This window comes from Cyprinodon tularosa, unplaced genomic scaffold, assembly GCF_016077235.1.
Source record: "Cyprinodon tularosa strain WSP-4 unplaced genomic scaffold, ASM1607723v1 ctg344, whole genome shotgun sequence".
Classification (NCBI taxonomy): domain Eukaryota; kingdom Metazoa; phylum Chordata; class Actinopteri; order Cyprinodontiformes; family Cyprinodontidae; genus Cyprinodon; species Cyprinodon tularosa.
Window position 1 is genome coordinate 324,351 of NW_024039057.1, and position 18,671 is coordinate 343,021.

General features: G+C 38.4%; 1 protein-coding gene across 2 annotated transcripts in view; it reads left to right on the forward strand.

Moving 5' to 3' along the window:
- The first annotated feature begins 6,775 nt into the window (after positions 1 to 6,775).
- rp1l1a (rp1 like 1a) overlaps positions 6,776 to 18,671 on the forward strand; it is a 29,602-nt gene continuing 17,706 nt past the window's right edge. The window contains exons 1-4 of one of the 2 annotated variants that reach the window (XM_038294767.1): positions 6,776 to 6,931; positions 14,226 to 14,478; positions 14,635 to 15,033; positions 15,126 to 15,390. In XM_038294767.1, coding sequence (XP_038150695.1) covers positions 14,245 to 14,478; positions 14,635 to 15,033; positions 15,126 to 15,390 — 898 coding nt within the window. In that variant the 5' untranslated portion in view covers positions 6,776 to 6,931; positions 14,226 to 14,244. Of the gene's footprint in view, positions 6,932 to 12,433; positions 12,654 to 14,225; positions 14,479 to 14,634; positions 15,034 to 15,125; positions 15,391 to 18,671 lie in introns of those variants that run through there. The other variant, XM_038294766.1, reaches the window with a different exon arrangement.

Here is an 18,671-nt window from a genome sequence, read left to right on the forward strand (position 1 = left end):
GACCACAACAAAAGAAATGTATTTAAATCTGCTTTATTAATCTTTACAACAAAAAATAGTTGATAAAGACTGTGGCTTAGGTAGAACTTATTCAGGGACAATTAACTAAACATTAACTGTGCATGTTTATCCCTGAAGGCATGTTCATCCTGTGTGGATTAAAGAAAGTTCACAATATTGTAATTCCAGAGAATGATAAACCAAAATGAAAATATAGTGATCTTAAGTCATAAAATAACATCACTGCAGATGAAAACAACCCAAAGAGAAATCTCCTCATGCAGCAGACTAAGCTGTATTACATTTATTTGCTTTTGTTTCTTAATTTGTTTAGTCCGCTCTTGTTTTGTGTTCCCAGTCATCCTCTATTGGTGTTTTTCATGGTTGTGTCTTTTTTTTACTGCCATTTTAGATTTAGCTGCATTTTGGTGCCCCCCAGTGGCCAAAGCTACCTACTGCCGTTTAAGCTGAACCATCTGTGAACAGGGCTTCCCACTCCTTAAAATAAGTACCTTTTGGCATGATTACAGTCTATCTGAATTTCATCTTATAATGATTTATGAAAGTGTTCTTTTTTTCATTTTGTTTTTTTGTTAAACAACCTGAAATGTTATTTGTGTATTTAAACTTTTTCTGATTTAATGCTCCCTTTAAAGTCAGCTTCAAACTTCCAAACAATGAGATTTTTGCTCATTCTTCTTTTCAAAAAAAGCTCAAACTCAGTCAGTTTGGTTGAAGACCCTCGATGAACATCTGCTTTTTTTGCTTTGCCATCTATTTTAAGCTTTATTAAGGTTTAAACTTTGACTAAGCCACAGCTCAGGCTATATCTGCAGTTTTAGACAAATGCATGTTGTAGTTATATTTTGTAAAAAGCCTTTACAATTTTTCATTTTCGTTTCCAAAACTTTATGAAACTTTTGTAAAATGCATTGAGGTTTGTTGGTTTAACATGAAAAAATATGGAAATATAGAAGAATGAATATTCTTTAAAATTGTACCATAATGTAAATTGCTGGAATACCATATCACTCAGTCATCCCTTTCTATTTATGGGTTTCCAGCAAACGACTTGTAGCAACAAGCATAAAAATTTAGAGCACATATTTAGTTCCCAAATTAGTGAGGAGAATGCTGCTCGGATTGTTGTCATACCTCTTCTAAAGGACACTGGGTGGGCGGCGGTTGCACCTCCAGCTGTTTTTGAGCTGCAGATTTCTCTGCAGCTCCGCCTAGCAACACCTGGAGCCGCCTCCTTCTGGATTTGCAGGTGTCAGACGGGTACTGTGAAAAGACAAAGCGGTGTGCAGGCCTCAGGCTTCCTGAATGCTCACACACCACATGTCCTGGCAGGAACCAGAAGTTGTTTATGTTGAAATCTGATTGATAAAAGAGACGGATATAAAAAATAATAAGCAAAGCTCAACTCTGGAAATTCATTTTTGAATATAAAAACACATCTGCAACCTGATTGTTTTAATGATGCCACTTAAAGGTTGCTTTTATAAGCGAAACAGGGAATGAATCACTGGGAATGACTCAGTTATTCTCATCCAAATGCACAGCTGGAAGAGAGCATATCTGTTTGATCGTCAGCAACAACCTCTGCAGAGACAACATAATGGCTACTTATCTAGTAAAGGACCTTCCTCTGTGTTACACAGAGGTTTGTTCTTACCAGGCTGTTGAAGGAGGATGCCTTTGGCAAGAAAAGCTGAGCAGATCATGCCTCACATTGGGGTAAACATTCTACCATCATTTATAAACTCCTGATGGAAGTAGAGCATCTTACTGAAAGCGACGGCTGAGCCTTTCGATCCCAGCATCCCTCTGGAAACAGATGATGCACGTTGATTTTGGTGTCATCATCCAACAGCAGCAGGTACCATGTATTTTGATTCATCTCCATATAAATATAGCTGTTCTGCGAAGGTTTGTTAGAGAAAATTAACAAGAAATTAGATCAAATGATAATGGATCAAGGGATCCTGTGTGGCGTCAGCAGTGATGCGGTCACTGTATCGGACTGTCGTGGTGAAGAGGCAGCTGAGTCGGGGGCAAAGCTCTTGATTTACCAATAGATCTACGTTCCAGCCCTCACTTTTGCTCGTAAGATCTGCTCATAAGATCTGGTTATAAGATCTGAGCTGCCTGAGTCAGCTGAGGTGACTCAGGCATCTGTTCCGGATGCCTTCTGGTCGCCTCTGTTCCAGGCATGTCCTATTGAGAGGAGCCCTCATGGAAGGCCCAGGACACGCTGGAGGGACTATGTCTCTGAGATGAACTGTTGTAGCCTTGGAGTCCTCCCAAAGCAGCTGGTGGAGGTGTGTGTAAATCAGGAAGTCTGGGTATCTTTGCCTACACTGCTGCCTCCGTGACCCGGCCCTGGTTAATGGATGGATGGATGGATGGATGGATGGATGGATGGATGGATGGATGGATGGATGGATGGATGGATGGATGGATGGATGGATGGATGGATGGATAACGGATCATTAGACAGGTCATATAAACATTCTGGATAAAATTAAGAAGGCATAAGGTGAGAAGGTTAAATTATTCAGCCCTATAAAGACACCTAAACCGACATTCTGACCAGCATACACACATAGAGAAGCAACCAAGACACTTATTGCTTTATTTGTAATCCATGTTTCAGTTGGCAAAAACAGGACACCTACTAAACATGGACTCCATAAATTACCCCTTTGTGGAAGAGTAGGTTAATTCTGAGAGGGGCTCTAGTCAGGTGACACCAAAAACAGTTTGCCCTACATGCAAATCGCACTGTGCATTTTTTCATAAAACCCCCACTCTAAGACATGGTGGCAGTAACATCATGCTGTGGTTAATGCAAGTTAATGCTAGACCAACCTCATGGGATGATGAAGGGTTCTATATAGAGGACCGAACTGGAAGGAAACCTGTTGAAAGACCCTGACAGAGATTTTCTGTCCAGCAACTTCGATCCTGAACATATAGTCCGATTCATGTGTTTGAAATGCTTAGTAAAATTGCACATGCAACTGCTAAATAAGCTATATGAGCAACTGATTAAACTCCAACAATGTAACAACAGACAAAAATAGGCTATTAGAAACAAATTCCTGCAAGAGTGGAACAGTGGAAGGTGGATCTACGAACAGTTGGGTCAATTAATTAGTGTTCAGATAAACAAAATATTAACTTCCATTATGCTCTATTTGTGTTGATGTTATCACACAGTTCCTGCTAAAATGTTGTTGTTAAAAAAAAAATAAATAAAAAAAAAAAAATATATATATATATATATATATATATATATATATATATAGCAGCATCAGAGTTTTAATATTTTATTCAGTTCAAACGTTTCCACACTGAAGCTTCAGTTGCCATTGGAGACGACGTTCTGCCGCGGACGTGTTGACGTCACCCCACGTTACCAACCTGTATTTCATATCCTTTTTAATTGCATAAAAGCTACAGGTTAATTGTCCGTTTTGTATTACTTATGAATTTTCATGTTGGCTTTTTTTAAACTGATACTGAATGAAAGAAAGGCTGAAAATGACGTGTTTGGTTTAATGAGGTGTAAGTAGGGGTTTAAAACTTTTATTATCCAGGGGCCACAGATGGCAATAATCCTCTTAAACAGGAATCCCCTTCCTTGTTCATTCTTTCTACTCATCCGACCTAATGTTAGCCGCAAATGATCAGAATTTTATATAAAGTTGATGTAACTCAAACTATTTCCTATCCAGAGTTTCAAAATAAAAGCTTTTTCTCAATAATAATAATAATAATTGAACTTTATTGATCTCACACTGGAGAAATTCACTCTCTGCATTTAACCCATCCATTTGGGGAGCAGTAGGTTGCCATTGTGCGGCCCCTGGGGAGCAGTGTGGGGTTAAGGGTCTTGCTCATGGACCCAGAGTGCAGGCTGTGGGGGTTGAACCGGGTACTCAGAGCACAAGCAAACCACTCTACCCACATCATCTTACCAGTTAAATTAAAAGTAGACCGTTATGAAATTGACACAATGAATATGTTTGGTCCGTTTGTAAATAATTGGTTTAAATCTTAAAGCTCCAACCCAGCCCACATCAATGTACATTTTCTGGTTTTCCCTATTTTTCCCTGATATGAACATTTTAGAAACCTGCTTTTGTTTTATCTGCCTTCAGAATAGAATAAACAATAGAATAACAGCTCCACCCACATAAAAACATTTTTGAATGCAAGTATGAAATTGTAAAGTCAGAGGTGGTAGAGTAACCAGAATTTCATCAAAGTATTACAAACAACAAAATAACCCTGTTTATTGTATTTTTTGACATTCAAATGGCCCAGTGAGTACAGCAAACATCAAATAAAGTATCAGAAAATAAAGCGTGTCTAAAAACCAGAAGTCTCAGTTTAACATAATTCACAGTACGCAGAGTAGTCAGATATTTTACTGCTGATGCTTCCTAAAAAAATAATTCAAGTTATTTAAAAAGTACAGTGCAGTAAAACTACGTTTTGTTGAAGAAATTAGTCATTTGTAACTGATTAAATGTAACAATAGCTGTGGGTATAATGGAATAGTTATTTATGTTAATAGATTTAATAGCATTTTATTGCTCTTTTTTAGTAGATTTCTACTCATATGCTAATGCTAAAATAGCATTACAAAATTATTTTTAAGGCATTGTTCTCATTCCCAGATATACAAAAAAATAAAAATCTTGTACTGGCCATGGGTTCCCCTAGCCAGATATGCTAATGCCATTTTCTTTTTAAATCTTCCTTTAGATTAGGGGCCGCCTTTTATAGTTGTTTTTTGTATAGCTGCTTCTGTCTCCTTGAACCCCAGTCGGCCTCGGCAGATGGCCGCTCACACTGAGCCTGGTTCTGCTGGAGGTTTCCTCCTGTTAAAAGGGAGTTTTTCCTCTCCACTGTCGCTACAAGCATGCTTAGTGTGACGGATCGAATTCTAGTCAATGAGTCGATGCAATCAATTGGTTTTCCTTAGATAGAAAACTTTGATTTGGTGAACTGTAAAGTCCCCAACCTTTTTTGCGCCACGGACCGGTTATATGTCAGACAATATTTTCACGGACCGGCTTTTAATGTGTGGGGGGTAAATATGATAAAATAAAATAATACGACTGGCATAAAATCAAACACAAACAGCATAAAAATAAAACTCACCATTATGTTGAATTAGTGGGAGCCCTGAGCTTGTTTCTCTGAAACAAGCCGGTCCCATCCAGGCGTGATGTCTTGTCTGCTCCGTAGCTTTGTTTTGGTCGCTCTAACCGCAGGAAATAGGATGCGGCTTAGGGTTATAGATAGTATGCGTCTTGACCTGAATTAACCTGTGTCAAGAGGCACAGATGCACCGACTGACGTAATTGGGAGAGAATACCCCAATTTTTTTTTATATTTTTCTAAATAAAACATCACTCAGACTCTGATCGTTGAAATAATATATATGTATTTTTTTCTGTGCGGCCCGGTACCAAAGACCGACGGACCGGTCCGCGGCCCGGTGGTTGGGGACCGCTGCTCTACATGACATGTGTTGTGAATTGGCGCTATATAAATAAACAGAATTGAGCTGAATAGATTTGAGCACAGAACTGATACTTGACTTTGGTAAGTACAAAGCCAACTAAAGTCACCCTGTTTTTTATTTCTTGTTATTATTATTCTGATTGCATAAAAAGAGCCCACTGTTGTTACAATCGTGGTTTTGTTATGTTTTCTTTTGAGTATTCCGTTTTACTTTGCTCCATGTTTTCTAGTTTTATTGGTTTAATTCTTATTTTGTTGTGTTTTCTGGTTATATTTCAGTTCTTAGGTTTTTATTTGTTGCCCTCTGCTGCCCTGTTGTGTCGGTCTCCTTTTTTTCCTAGCTCCTTTCTAGACTCCTCTCTTCACACCTGCTCCCAATCAGCTCGTTAGTCCTCTCTTTGTTTCAGTCTGCCATAAATACTTTCCTTGTACAGTTCTTCAGTGCTGGTTCATAGTCTAACTCCGCCATACCTCGTCTTACCTCACCGTGATTGTTTTTTTTCTTGATGTCTCTATGGTTCTGGTTTGTTTGACTTTTTTCATGTTGGATGTTTGGATTCCTACCTCAGTTGTTTGTGAACATTTCATTAAATCTAAAAAAAAAAAACTCATCTCTGCCTCTCTGCCTCTGCAACTGGGTCCTCAAACCTCAACCAAATAAGATAACTGACACACTCTTCTGGGCAGAACATGTCACTGCAGTATCCCAAAAAGCTTTCCAGTGGCTTTATTTTCTTGTGCGCAGAAGAAAAATAAAACTTGGCAATTATTGTGTAATGTTGAATTTTAAGGAAACATTACATAATTGTTTGTATTTAATTTTAACTTTTTTTGTTTTGTTTTAATTTGAAATTAAATGTAAACAGATTGAGCCCTTTTACAGTGTCACCTCATCTGGAAAATCTGTAAACTACTGTAAATAATTATTTTCTTTACTTTATGTGTAGCTCATAAATTTCTCTTATTTTTCAAAATAGATGTAGGCTTTGAGCCTATTGTAAAATATAACCTGGGATTTTAAATTGGCTCAAGTTACGGAAAACCATTCTGTACACACCTTGCATGTAAAACATGTCTGTTGTTGTTTCATTAGTTCTAATTTTTCCACTTCCATTTCACAATACCAAAAAATTTATCAGAATCTTGCATCTTATTTTGAAAGTCTGATGGGCCCTTTTTCCTGTAAACTGTATGGCTTGAAGATGCGCCTCTCGGGGGAAGCTGAGAGCAGAAACGCGTCTGCAGGAGCGTCTCCGCTCAGCTCATGGCTGCAAACAATACATCAACATCTAAACTATCTTAGTTCAGATTTTTATTGTTTTTTTGTATGTTTAGGCATGATTTTGGATCATCATCTCATATATATCCGGCTGTCAGATCTGTTCTGGTGAGATTTTATTTTTCTTATCTCTTGTTTCTTTGATAAGGAGCTTATTTTCTAGCCCAACATAAAATATATTTAATGTGTTTTGTTGAATCTAATTATCAGAGGTGAATATTTTAATTTTTCCTGTATTTTCCATCTGAGATCTAGTTTTGATGTTGAAGGGAGTCTCTCACCTGCTAATGGGATAAGTGAAAGAAGGGAGCCCAACCTGCAAAACTAGGCCACATATCATCTAATCTCCTCTCTGCTTTCCTTTTGTCCTACTGACACAACTGCTTGAGCATTAACACATAAAGTTACCATTTAAGACAACAATTATGTATTGCATAAATCTTTATATCACTGCAAGCAAGGGCGTAGGAATATGTTTACAATTGGGGGGGACACATGTCGGAAATCTGAGATTCGTAAATATTCAACAGAAACATATCTTAAGTATGCTACTTAAAAAAAAGGCTATTTAATCTTTTACTTTATTCCTTTATAAATGTGTTTGCAAAAATAATGCATTTAAAATTTACATAATGCATTTGTTCATAAGATGTGAGCATATCACCAAACAAAATGACTGGAGTCTTTTATTAAGCAAAGGGAGATGTCTTTCAAGGGCTTCAGCCCTTGGCATATTTAGTGTCCGCATACGCACCAGAAAATCAAAACAATTCAGTAGGCCACAGAAGTGCAAAGTTTGATATGTTTTATTTTGTCAAACTTGCAATAATGGTCAAAAATGAATTTATATAGGTTGACTGACAGAGGGAGCTGACAGTGTGTTGAAGAATTATGGACAGGGCGCTTTGAAGCATCTGGTTCAAAAATGCATTCTAAACCTTTGGTAGAAATCCATCTATCCTTCCATTTTCTGTACACCCTGTCCCTTAGTGGGGTCGGGAGGTGCTGGTGCGGGGTCCACCCTAGACAGGTCGCCAGTCTGTCCAGACCTTTGGTAGAAATGGCGCCTTTAATTCCAGTTTGCAGTACAGAACAGAGAAAACTACAGAGTTGTCAATGTTGTGTTAATCTGTTTATAGTCTAAAAAGAGGAGCCAGCAGTTTATTTGAGGAAATAAAGGTGCAGAAGTTAATTAGTTGGTTAATTAGTGGTTGTGCAGTGGACTGCTGCACAACCAATGCGACCGCCGCTGCTAAGAATTAAAATTAATTCTCCCTGTGGTTTTAACTAACGATCAGGAGCGCGGCAGGTATAACATCTGTCCATTTCGGCGAATCAAAACCATGCAAAAAATAAAAAATCCTCGTTAAACGCACGCCCAGACCGGGCTAATTTCAACACAAGTTGTGTTAGGTGACTGTTACTCACACTGACGTTTCTCTTTTTAAAAAATCTGAGTAAGTCCTACTGCTGTTTCAGCCTTTTAGTTGGTGGTGGCATTGTACTGAAATGAGATCTATAAAAAAAAAACATTTTGGCTAGCGTAGCAAACGTCTAGAGAAAGTTAGCAGTTAAATATTGGATGAGTGATCAGCCCAAGACTACGGAAGAGGATAGGGCCACTGAAAAAAAAAAAGAGTTAAGTGATTTTTACATTTTATTTCAGTTTAATACAGGAAAAAGGTCAGAATTCTGACTTTTTTTTCTCAGAATTCTGACTTTAATCTCAGAAATCTGACTTTAATCTCAGAATTCTGACTTTTATTTTCAGAATTAAGACTTTTTTTCTCAGAATTTTGGATCTTAATGTAGATGGTCACCATGAAGGCAGAGATGTGGAGCACTCAGCTTCACTGACAAAGATGTGAGTTGTTTGAGAGAGCCAGTGACACATTGGTGGAAAATTACAGAATTAGGCAACTTTTTACGTGCCCGAGGGGTCCCCTCATTAATGGAGGAGCAGAAGGTCATTAAAACAAGAAAGCTAGTCTCTAAAAGAGACATGGCTATGGCTTGATGCTAACATGTTTGTTGTTAAACATACTTTTGTTATATTACATTTGTGTTGTGTTTTCCAAATAGTGTAGAAAATTAATGGTGGGTTTATAATGTTTACCTTTTATGAGCAGGACAGGAAGCAGAGAAGTGTAGCATTACCTCCAACTAGTTAAACTCATAATTATGGAGTTATTCAACAAATTCCTCAAGTAAAAAAGTGCAACTTTTTTATTTATTTATTTATTTTTTTTTACCAGATTTGTGGATTAATTTCAAAATTATGTATTCCTTCCAAATTTCCAAATATGAAGAATTTTTTAAACCAATATCTACATTATTTAACATTTAGTTTATGTTTTAGCAGTACTTCCTGTTATATTTCTTTATACGTATATTTTACATTTTCTTGCACAGCAAGCTCAGCAGATTTGAAATTGTGTGCTTGTGTAAACACAAGTAGTCAATCTTTACTCTAAACATATATTCTGGTTATTTTTTAGGTAGACCTTCTTGTTTTTATATATCTGTATAGTCCCCCTCCCCCCACCAAAAAAAAACTGTAAACTGATTAGAAATATTAATCATCTGTCAGATTTCTGAGAAAAAAGTCAGAATTATGAGATTAAAGTCAGAAATCTGGGAAAAAAAGTCAGAAAAAAAAGTCAGAATTCTGACTTTTCCCCCAATGTTAAACTAAAAAAACATTTAAAAATCAGTTAACGTTTTTCAGTGGCCCTAATCCTCTTCCTACAAGACTAAGATGCCTAAACCAAAAAGATTCAGTTTCTATATATGAAAGTGAACTGACAACAAGACGTTATAAATAAGCAATATTCATAGCAGCATTCCCGACAGACCATTTTACCTCATTAACAAGTTTCTGACTTTCTGTATCGCTGTTTCCCTCTGAGTGCTCAAACACTCAGCAGCTCACAGAGGGGAGGGGGAGTACAGTGACGTAACGCTATGCTGCGCCTTCAAAATAAAAGCACGATAGTTAAAAAATGGTCAAAATCTAATATTTTGCGGTACAATTTTTGGGGGGGACATATCCACCTGGCTTTTATATTGGGGGGGACATGTCCCCCCCGTCCCCCCCGCTTCCTACGCCGCTGACTGCAAGCAATGCAACATTCTGAACTAATCTGATATATCCAGCCCACCAGGAATACTTTGAAAAGCATCAACACGTTCCTACCGATATGCTGCCTCAGTCCTGTCAGCTCAGGCGCTACTCATCCCTGACTACATGTCTACCCTGAGGTCTCTGAGGCCCACTTACTCTGCCTCTGTCTCTTATTAGACCTGTGAAGCAGATACAGACTGGTTAAAAAGAAGATAGAAGCATAAAGCTGAATTATTCAGGGTTTTGAACAATAAATAAATGAAATAATGCGTGCCCTTGGTTGCTGTTTTAAAAATGGAGCTGTAAAAGCAATCAACTCTATTACAACCTACGCTGCAATGCTAGGTACAAATTACCATTAACCTTTTTTTTCCATCTTGTCCTTTTATCCATTTTAACTTGTCTTTCTCATATTGTTTCTGTTGTTTGCACTGTTGGTTATAATGGGAGAAATAAAAAAAAAAGCTAAATCAAATTCTTTGTGCAGAATTACACAAAAATTTCAGGGTTTAATGTAGGGCTGCAACTAACAATTATTTTGCAAATCTATTAATCTGTTGATTATTAATTCATTAATAATCGGATAGCAAAAGGTTCCATAAAGACCTTTTATGATATTAAACCAGGTGAAACTAAAACTTTTCCACTTGAGGAGTGCAAAATATTTACATGTTTTACAATTTTGGTATAATTACTGCTAAAGGTTAGTTGCTCTGTCAGCTAAAGGCGTGTTTTACAGTCTATACTCCAGTTAACGATTTATTGATTACTAAATTAGTTGATGATTATTTCAATAATTTATTAATCCGATACATTTTTTCAGTCCTAGTTTAATTCAGTCCTGCAGAGGGATTGCAACTCAAAGTAAAGCCTATTGTACATTGACACAATGTTCTATTTTATGGCTAAAATCGATAGTTTTAATTAGTGAATAAGGATCCTGGAGGTTAATTTTCCCGCCACAATTACCTTTTCCAGGACATTAATAGTCTTTATTCCACAGTATGTCTAAGGAAAATGGGGCGGAGAGAGAGGCGGAGATCATGCAGGTTCAGAACTTAGACTCAAAACCTTTTTTACTCCCATATTCCACCCAAAAGGGGAAACTATTGCATATCAGTTTGTTTCTTTCTGCAGTCTTTTCATGTTCTGCCTTTGCATGCTTGGTTTGTCTGTGGGAATGACAGCTTCTTCCCACATTGCCACATTGTCAATTAGTAGACTCTTACACCGAGTAATATCACTTCTTATAAAAAAAATTATATATTTACACTAATTATAATAGTACTAGAACATGTTCTTACAATAATCTATGAAAATATTTTAGAAAATTACTCTAAATCATGTTTTTTTTTAAACAGGTATGAATTATCTACTAATAAGACTAATTGAAACACAATCAGCGCTAAACAAACTGCTTACAGAGCCTCTTGAACCCAATATAAGGAAATTAAAAACTCCCAAAATCACAAACTTAAAAAACGCTTTAGGGACATGGAGACAACTGCATAAAAAACATCATTGATAAACCGCTTCAGTGCATGTATAGTAACAGAGCTGTCAAAGATATTATTATTTATTACTCCAGTAGCTGTATAAATCATACTTTACAGTATATAATCATACTTTTGTAGAAGATAAAGTATCAACTTGTGTAGAAGTGCCATTTTTAAAATATAAAAGTAAAAGTAATGCATGAAAAATGTTGATGATGGATGCTTTACTGCACTACCTTATTTAAGGAATATTTTTAAACAATTCGGGATGATAACTTCATTATATTTTAGCTTCTTAATTTTTATAAGCAATGGTAACTGTTTAACTTTAGGCGATCTTGACAAACTATTTTGATTCTTTTTTTTTTTTTTTTGGCTATGTGGTGAACAACAAGTTGCTGCAGTACCAAGTCCAACCACAAAGAAATAAATTGTCTGGGTGAAACAAATAATTTTATGTTTTTATACAATATATATACCAACAGGCCATAACGAAAATAAACAACTCTATTTCCTAAATGTAAGGAGTAGAAGTCAAAAGTGTAGTATAAATGTATACTTCATTACAGTAATAAAGTATTTCTACTTTGTTACTTGGTACCTCTGTATAGTACAGATTTAAAGAACTTCATAAGTAGTATCACTTTTTTTGGAAACCACAGCACTTTTTCTACCCTCCTGTGGGGATCTTTCTCATTTAGCGCTTCTCTTCTTACTCCTTTACTAACTTAAATATAAATGAACTTATTTATTCATTTAATAGCAGCTTTTGTTTTATGCTTTATCAGATGATTACGCTGAATTTTAGCTGCTTATTAACATGCATTACTTAATAGCAGCTGCTCTCTTCTTCCTCACACACACGCTAACACACATCGAGGTTATTAGGAAGGATTTTCTTTCTATCTTTAGCCTTGCTCCTCCTCTCTTCTCCTCAACTTCCCTCCCTATCCATCCATCCACCCCTCCTCACCCCCGCGCCCAATTACCGGCTGCCATTTTACCCCAAGCCTTTCTACAGTCTCTGTTGCATCTCCTGGTTTTTAGTTTGAGCTGCAGGGAGAAGTGCAGAACTTGCTCTTATATATTTTCTAAATCACTGAAGTGTCACCGGCTTCCTGGTCAGACTTGACCGGTCAGGCTTTGCATCACTTTCCACAGATTTCTACTCAGTTTTTCCACTTCTCTTTGGATCATGTTTCCTGATTATGTGAGTAGCTTCTTTTGATGTAATATGGCGGTGAATCCTTGTCGGTATGACCCGAAACGTTTATAGAAAAAGAAAATTCTTAATATTATAATAATAAATAATCTTATAATAATAAATAGGAGGAACATTTATAGTTATTAATGTCTACTCTTTATACTATAAAGCTCAATCCTGCTGCTATATTCTGCAGAGGAAGTGTCAGACAAATTAGCATAATTAAAAGTTTATTAATCAATAAACCTGTTTATATCTTTTTAATCTGATGGCAAGACCGTCAGTCTTTATTTTTTATGTCTAAAACCTTTTTTTCCAACCTTTTGGAATGAATTACTGCTAAATATGAGGTCACTTTAAATGATGCACAGAGCCGTTGTTGCAATCATAACGTTTTCTAATAAAGATGGCAAAGATTTTGGTTAGTTTTAAGTCTTATAAATGCATTAAACTATAATAACCTTTTAATGTGTGCCTTTAAATGTACAGGTCAGCCTGTTGAGTCTTTAGAAGGTAAACCAATGAGAATGCAGGGCAAGCTAATTGGCTAAACCTGAATAGCCTGTTTCTATTCAGGAACTCCATCAACCTGCTTAAACAGTTACAGACCTGAGCCTCAGTTCAAACATAATGATGTGCGAATACAGTGTTGTTTATCATATTTATGCTTAAAAATATAGTATTTCATAGAGAAGAACCTATTTTTATACGTAGCCGAGCACCTTTGTCATCCTTTTAACAATATATTTATATATAAAAATGGGGATTGCCCATTAAAAGCTGCAAAAGCAAAGAGTTTTAACTTAAATAAATGTAAATGCAGTCTTTTGTTCTGTCTCCTTAAAATGTTAGGCAGCAGCAGAGGTTATGCTTGCTGAATTAGCTGAAGGATTAAGAAGCATGGTGTCACGTTGGGCTTGTCTGAAGCTCAGCGGTGATTGGGCTCTGAACCCCAGCCTCATTGGGCTTAAAATCCCGCTAAGCCTGCTGATTACATTCACCTTTAACACCGCTAATAGAACAATATTGTTGCTCTCTTAGGTTTGAACTGCAAATGGAAGGTGAAATAATGTTAAAGCTGTTAAAATAGTTTTGTATTTCCATTTTTATCTGTTTAATTGGACTAGAACAATTTGTCTATATCAAACCTAAATCCAATTTTGTTTAGATACAGAATTATTTTCTTTGCTTTTCATTAAATTCATATATATTATTCCTTAACTTAGTATGAATCTGTGAACGTGCCCCTTTTTGCATTATTTTTTTTGTCTAATAAAATCAGATAAATGTTAGAAATGTTAGAATGCATACATCAGATTGGGTGTCTAGGACCTCAGAATATACTGGAAACAGAATTGGTCTAAGAAAAAGGCTATTATTGCAGCTTAAATGGCTTTGATGTGAATAAATCCAAGCATGTATCAAGCTGTCCTTATAGCAGACGCCCTGAATCCTCAGGTACATATGCTGATTTAAGTATTATTGTCTTTTACAAAGTCAACAGCGAAAAAATAAAACTGCTTTATTATGGTTGTTTTGTCTTTTTGATCACTGCTACATGCTTTGGTTACTCTACAGGTGTTTTTGACATCAGAGCATGCAGTCGGTTCAGACAGGGTTGTGGGACCCCCACCCCCCGTCTAAACATGCTTCGCCGCTACCTGCGCCCCCGCCTTCCAGTTCACGCCACACCCATGTGACCACAGCCACTCCAGCCAAGCGGATTACTTTTTATAAGAGCGGCGACAGCCAGTTTGGGGGCGTCCGGATGGCTATCCACAAACGTAGCTTTAAATGCTTTGATGCCCTGCTGGACGACCTTTCACAAAAGGTTAGTGGAATAGGTATCATGGAGGGATCTCTTTTGAAGGTGACTCTTCAGATGAGCTTTTAACACTTTACTTAAAACATAAGCTTTGACCTGCAGCATATCTCTTATACTGGAACACACATGCTTATATGAATACATGTTTACATTTATCTGTAGGTGCCCCTTCCATTTGGAGTGCGGACTGTGACCACCCCCCGAGGTACTCACACCATCAAACACCTGGAGCAGCTTCAAGATGGCGGCTGCTACTTGTGCTCTGACCGACGCCAGGCTAAGCCCATTAACATGGAATTGGCCGGCAAAGGCCAAAGCGTTTGGCACTATCAGAACCGGAGACCTCAACGCCCTGAAAACTCCTCTGGAACTCCTCCTGGCCATGTGCATTTGCCTTACAGGCAGAGGCGGATTTTGCTGGTGAAGAACAGTGAACCAGGGATAAGAAGGAGCATCGTGTTGAGCAGGAGGTCAACCAGAAGCCTGAGAGCTTTCCTGGATGAAGCGTCTGAGGTTATGCAGTTTCATGTTCGCAAGCTCTACACTGCAGAAGGACGCAGGGTGAGAGTGAATTCAAGCTCCTTGTTTACTAACTACCTGCTTAAAACGCATTTTATACTCTAAAGATCCTTACACTGTATCTTTCTTCCTAGATTGACAGTGTGCAAAGCTTGGTGACTTGTCCTGGCTTACTGGTGTGTGTTGGACGGGAGGCTTTCAGCCCTATGCTCATAAACTTCATAAAAAAGACTTCAGAGGAAAAGCTGCCTGGTTTGGGGAGTAAGTCTCCTGGTCTGGGTCCAAGGATTCCTGGTAATGGCGCGAGATCTCCTGCAACCCAAAGCATAAGGTCCCCACCTCATGGAGCTCAGTCCAGAGCCAGTGAATATGATGAGGGGAATGAAAGCAAGAAAAATGGTGAGTTGTTTCCAAGCTGCATGAAAAGGCAGTTCACATAGATGGTATTTCACCTTTAAAATGTCATATTACTGTTCCAACTTGTTTAACAACAACAAAAAAAGAAAGAATACAACTGCTTTTGGCATTTACCTAATCACATTTAGTTACTTTAACACAGTTGTTTTACGTCCTACCCTGCGAACATGAAACAATTGTGTTAAAGTAACTAGATATGATTAGATAAATGCCAAAAACGGTTTTATTTTCTTATGGTTTTCATATTGGGTTTTAGTTTCAAGTTCAGTTTAGTTGTGCAGGTTGGAGATCTAGTTTACAATTTGTGGACTATTGTTGCATATTCCCTTTTCAGCCACAGCGACACGTTTCCATCTAATGTTGTTTGATGCACCTTTAACACATTCCAAGGATTATGTTGGGAGCATCTTGCTGCCCTATAAAGTTCAGAATAATGTCTAATTTAGCTCATTTCAATAGTTAGTACATATATATACATTATCTACTCTGTGAACTATTTTCAAATTTCAATTCTCGACTTATTAACTGGTGCGTTAAAACCAAAGGTGTTTTGAGCATTAGGGTGAGTTAGGACACAGCATTAGGGAGTGATGAGAAGTCAGCCTGATTTGAGTGTTGGAAGAGATTAGTCTTGCTGTGTTTTTAGCATTGAGAGTAGTGTGTTTGAGGCATTTATGTGTCCAGAGTGGTGGACATTAGAGTTTGGAAATCTGAACTTTTACCTGGATGCTGAGTGTCAACCAATTAGAGAAGCTGATAGAGGAGCTGCATGGGAGAAAGACATTCTGGCCGTTTCCCAATATGCGTTCTCATGTGCTCGTGTGCTCGTGAAACTTCATCAGCCTCAGCCCTACTACTGTTCGAATGCACAAGAACAGCAGACCGTGAACGGACAAAAACCCGGGATGTTGTTATCGCCACCTCCCTCTATACCCAGCATGCATCAGAGCAGACTTGTCCATTCTTGAGATTGACAGCTGTCCCAGCATGCACTGCTGCAGCAGCAGCTTAGAATGGAGCGCTCACAGAGCAAAGAGTATTAAGTTAAAAGTTCTCTCTTCTGTTGTTGTTGTTCAATAAAAGTTTGTTTTAATATCATTTTAGACAAAAACATTATACTTTTAAGCGCCACTGTATTGTCCCTTACTGTTAAATGCATAATTTCAAGGAAATGTTCAGAAGTTGAGAGGACCGCAGCAGCCAGCGGACCTCCGAGCTAACCGCAGCCTGTACGCAGCAGCCCTCTCTCAGCATAGCCGTGTATGAAGTACCCTGGCTCTGATGCCGACTTTAATTTGTTAATTATCATTCCCCCAATAAATGAATAAAGAATGTATTATTATCTAGAGACTATTAACAACAGGAGGCAAAATGCAGGTACAGACAAGTTGAACATGTGGTGAAGTAACGTGAACGCTTCTGTTCCAATTGACCCATACTTATCCTGCGTGCTCCTGTTCTACCCAAATCCATACTTTCCTGTGTTCTTCTCAAGAACGTACTTGGCAAGGACACGAGTCCATACTCGTGTTATGAATTGAGGAATGGCCTATATGTCTAATCTGTGATCTCTGCTTCTGCATAGTGGTCCCAATTAAAATATGAAAAATAAATATACACTATATTGCCAAAAGTATTTGCTCACCCATCCAAATTATTGGAATCAGGTGTTCCAATCACTTCCATGGCCACAGGTGTATAAATTCAAGCACCTAGGCATGCAGACTGTTTTTACAAACATTTGTGAAAGAATGGGTCGCTCTCAGGAGCTCAGTGAATTCCAGCGTGGAACTGTGATAGGATGCCACCTGTGCAACAAATCCAGTCGTGAAATTTCCTCGCTCCTAAATATTCCACAGTCAACTGTCAGCTGTATTATAAGAAAATGGAAGTGTTTGGGAACGACAGCAACTCAGCCACGAAGTGGTAGGCCACGTAAACTGACGGAGCGGGGTCAGCGGATGCTGACGCGCATAGTGCGAAGAGGTCGCCAACTTTCTGCAGAGTCAATCACTACAGACCTCCAAACTTCATGTAGCTCAAGAACAGTGCGCAGAGAGCTTCATGGAATGGGTTTCCATGGGCGAGCAGCTGCATCCAAGCCATACATCACCAAGTGCAATGCAAAGCGTCGGATGCGGTGGTGTAAAGCACGCCGCCACTGGACTCTAGAGCAGTGGAGACGCGTTCTCTGGAGTGACGAATCGCGCTTCTCCATCTGGCAATCTGATGGACGGGTCTGGGTTTGGCGGTTGCCAGGAGAACGGTACTTGTCTGACTGCATTGTGCCAAGTGTAAAGTTTGGTGGAGGGGGGATTATGGTGTGGGGTTGTTTTTCAGGAGCTGGGCTTGGCCCCTTAGTTCCAGTGAAAGGAACTCTGAATGCTTCAGCATACCAAGACATTTTGGACAATTCCATGCTCCCAACTTTGTGGGAACAGTTTGGAGCTGGCCCCTTCCTCTTCCAACATGACTGTGCACCAGTGCACAAAGCAAGGTCCATAAAGACATGGATGACAGAGTCTGGTGTGGATGAACTTGACTGGCCTGCACAGAGTCCTGACCTCAACCCGATAGAACACCTTTGGGATGAATTAGAGCGGAGACTGAGAGCCAGGCCTTCTCGTCCAACATCAGTGTGCGACCTCACAAATGCGCTTCTGGAAGAATGGTCAAAAATTCCCATAAACACACTCCTAAACCTTGTGGACAGCCTTCCCAGAAGAGTTGAAGCTGTTCTAGCTGCAAAGGGTGGACCGACGTCATATTGAACCCTATGGATTAGGAACGGGATGTCACTTAAGCTCATATGTGAGTCAAGGCAGGTGAGCAAATACTTTTGGCAATATAGTGTATATATAATGGGCTTAGACTCCACTGGTCTGATCTAAAAAGCTGAGAGAATGTCTTCTTTGGCCGCGTTTACACAGCAGCCTGACCCAAACTCGATTTTTTTGCCCATATGTGAAATGTAACGGATCTTTTCATGGCAGTTTGAACAAAACAGATAAAATTTTTTTCCACTGCGACCCAGGCCACTTGGCCATGTGGTCCTGAATTCGATATGAATCTGAACTTTTCAAATGCGACCTGTGTCTGAATGGCAGGTTGCATTCACGCTCAACAAAGGTCACTATTCTGCATCTTGCTACGCAGAAGTGGGAAGAAAAAGGGTTACACTTGCATTGTATGAATACAGTTCACAAAGGAGAGCACATACAAGTTGCATATATTTAGAAATGTGAATGGCAACACAAAATAAA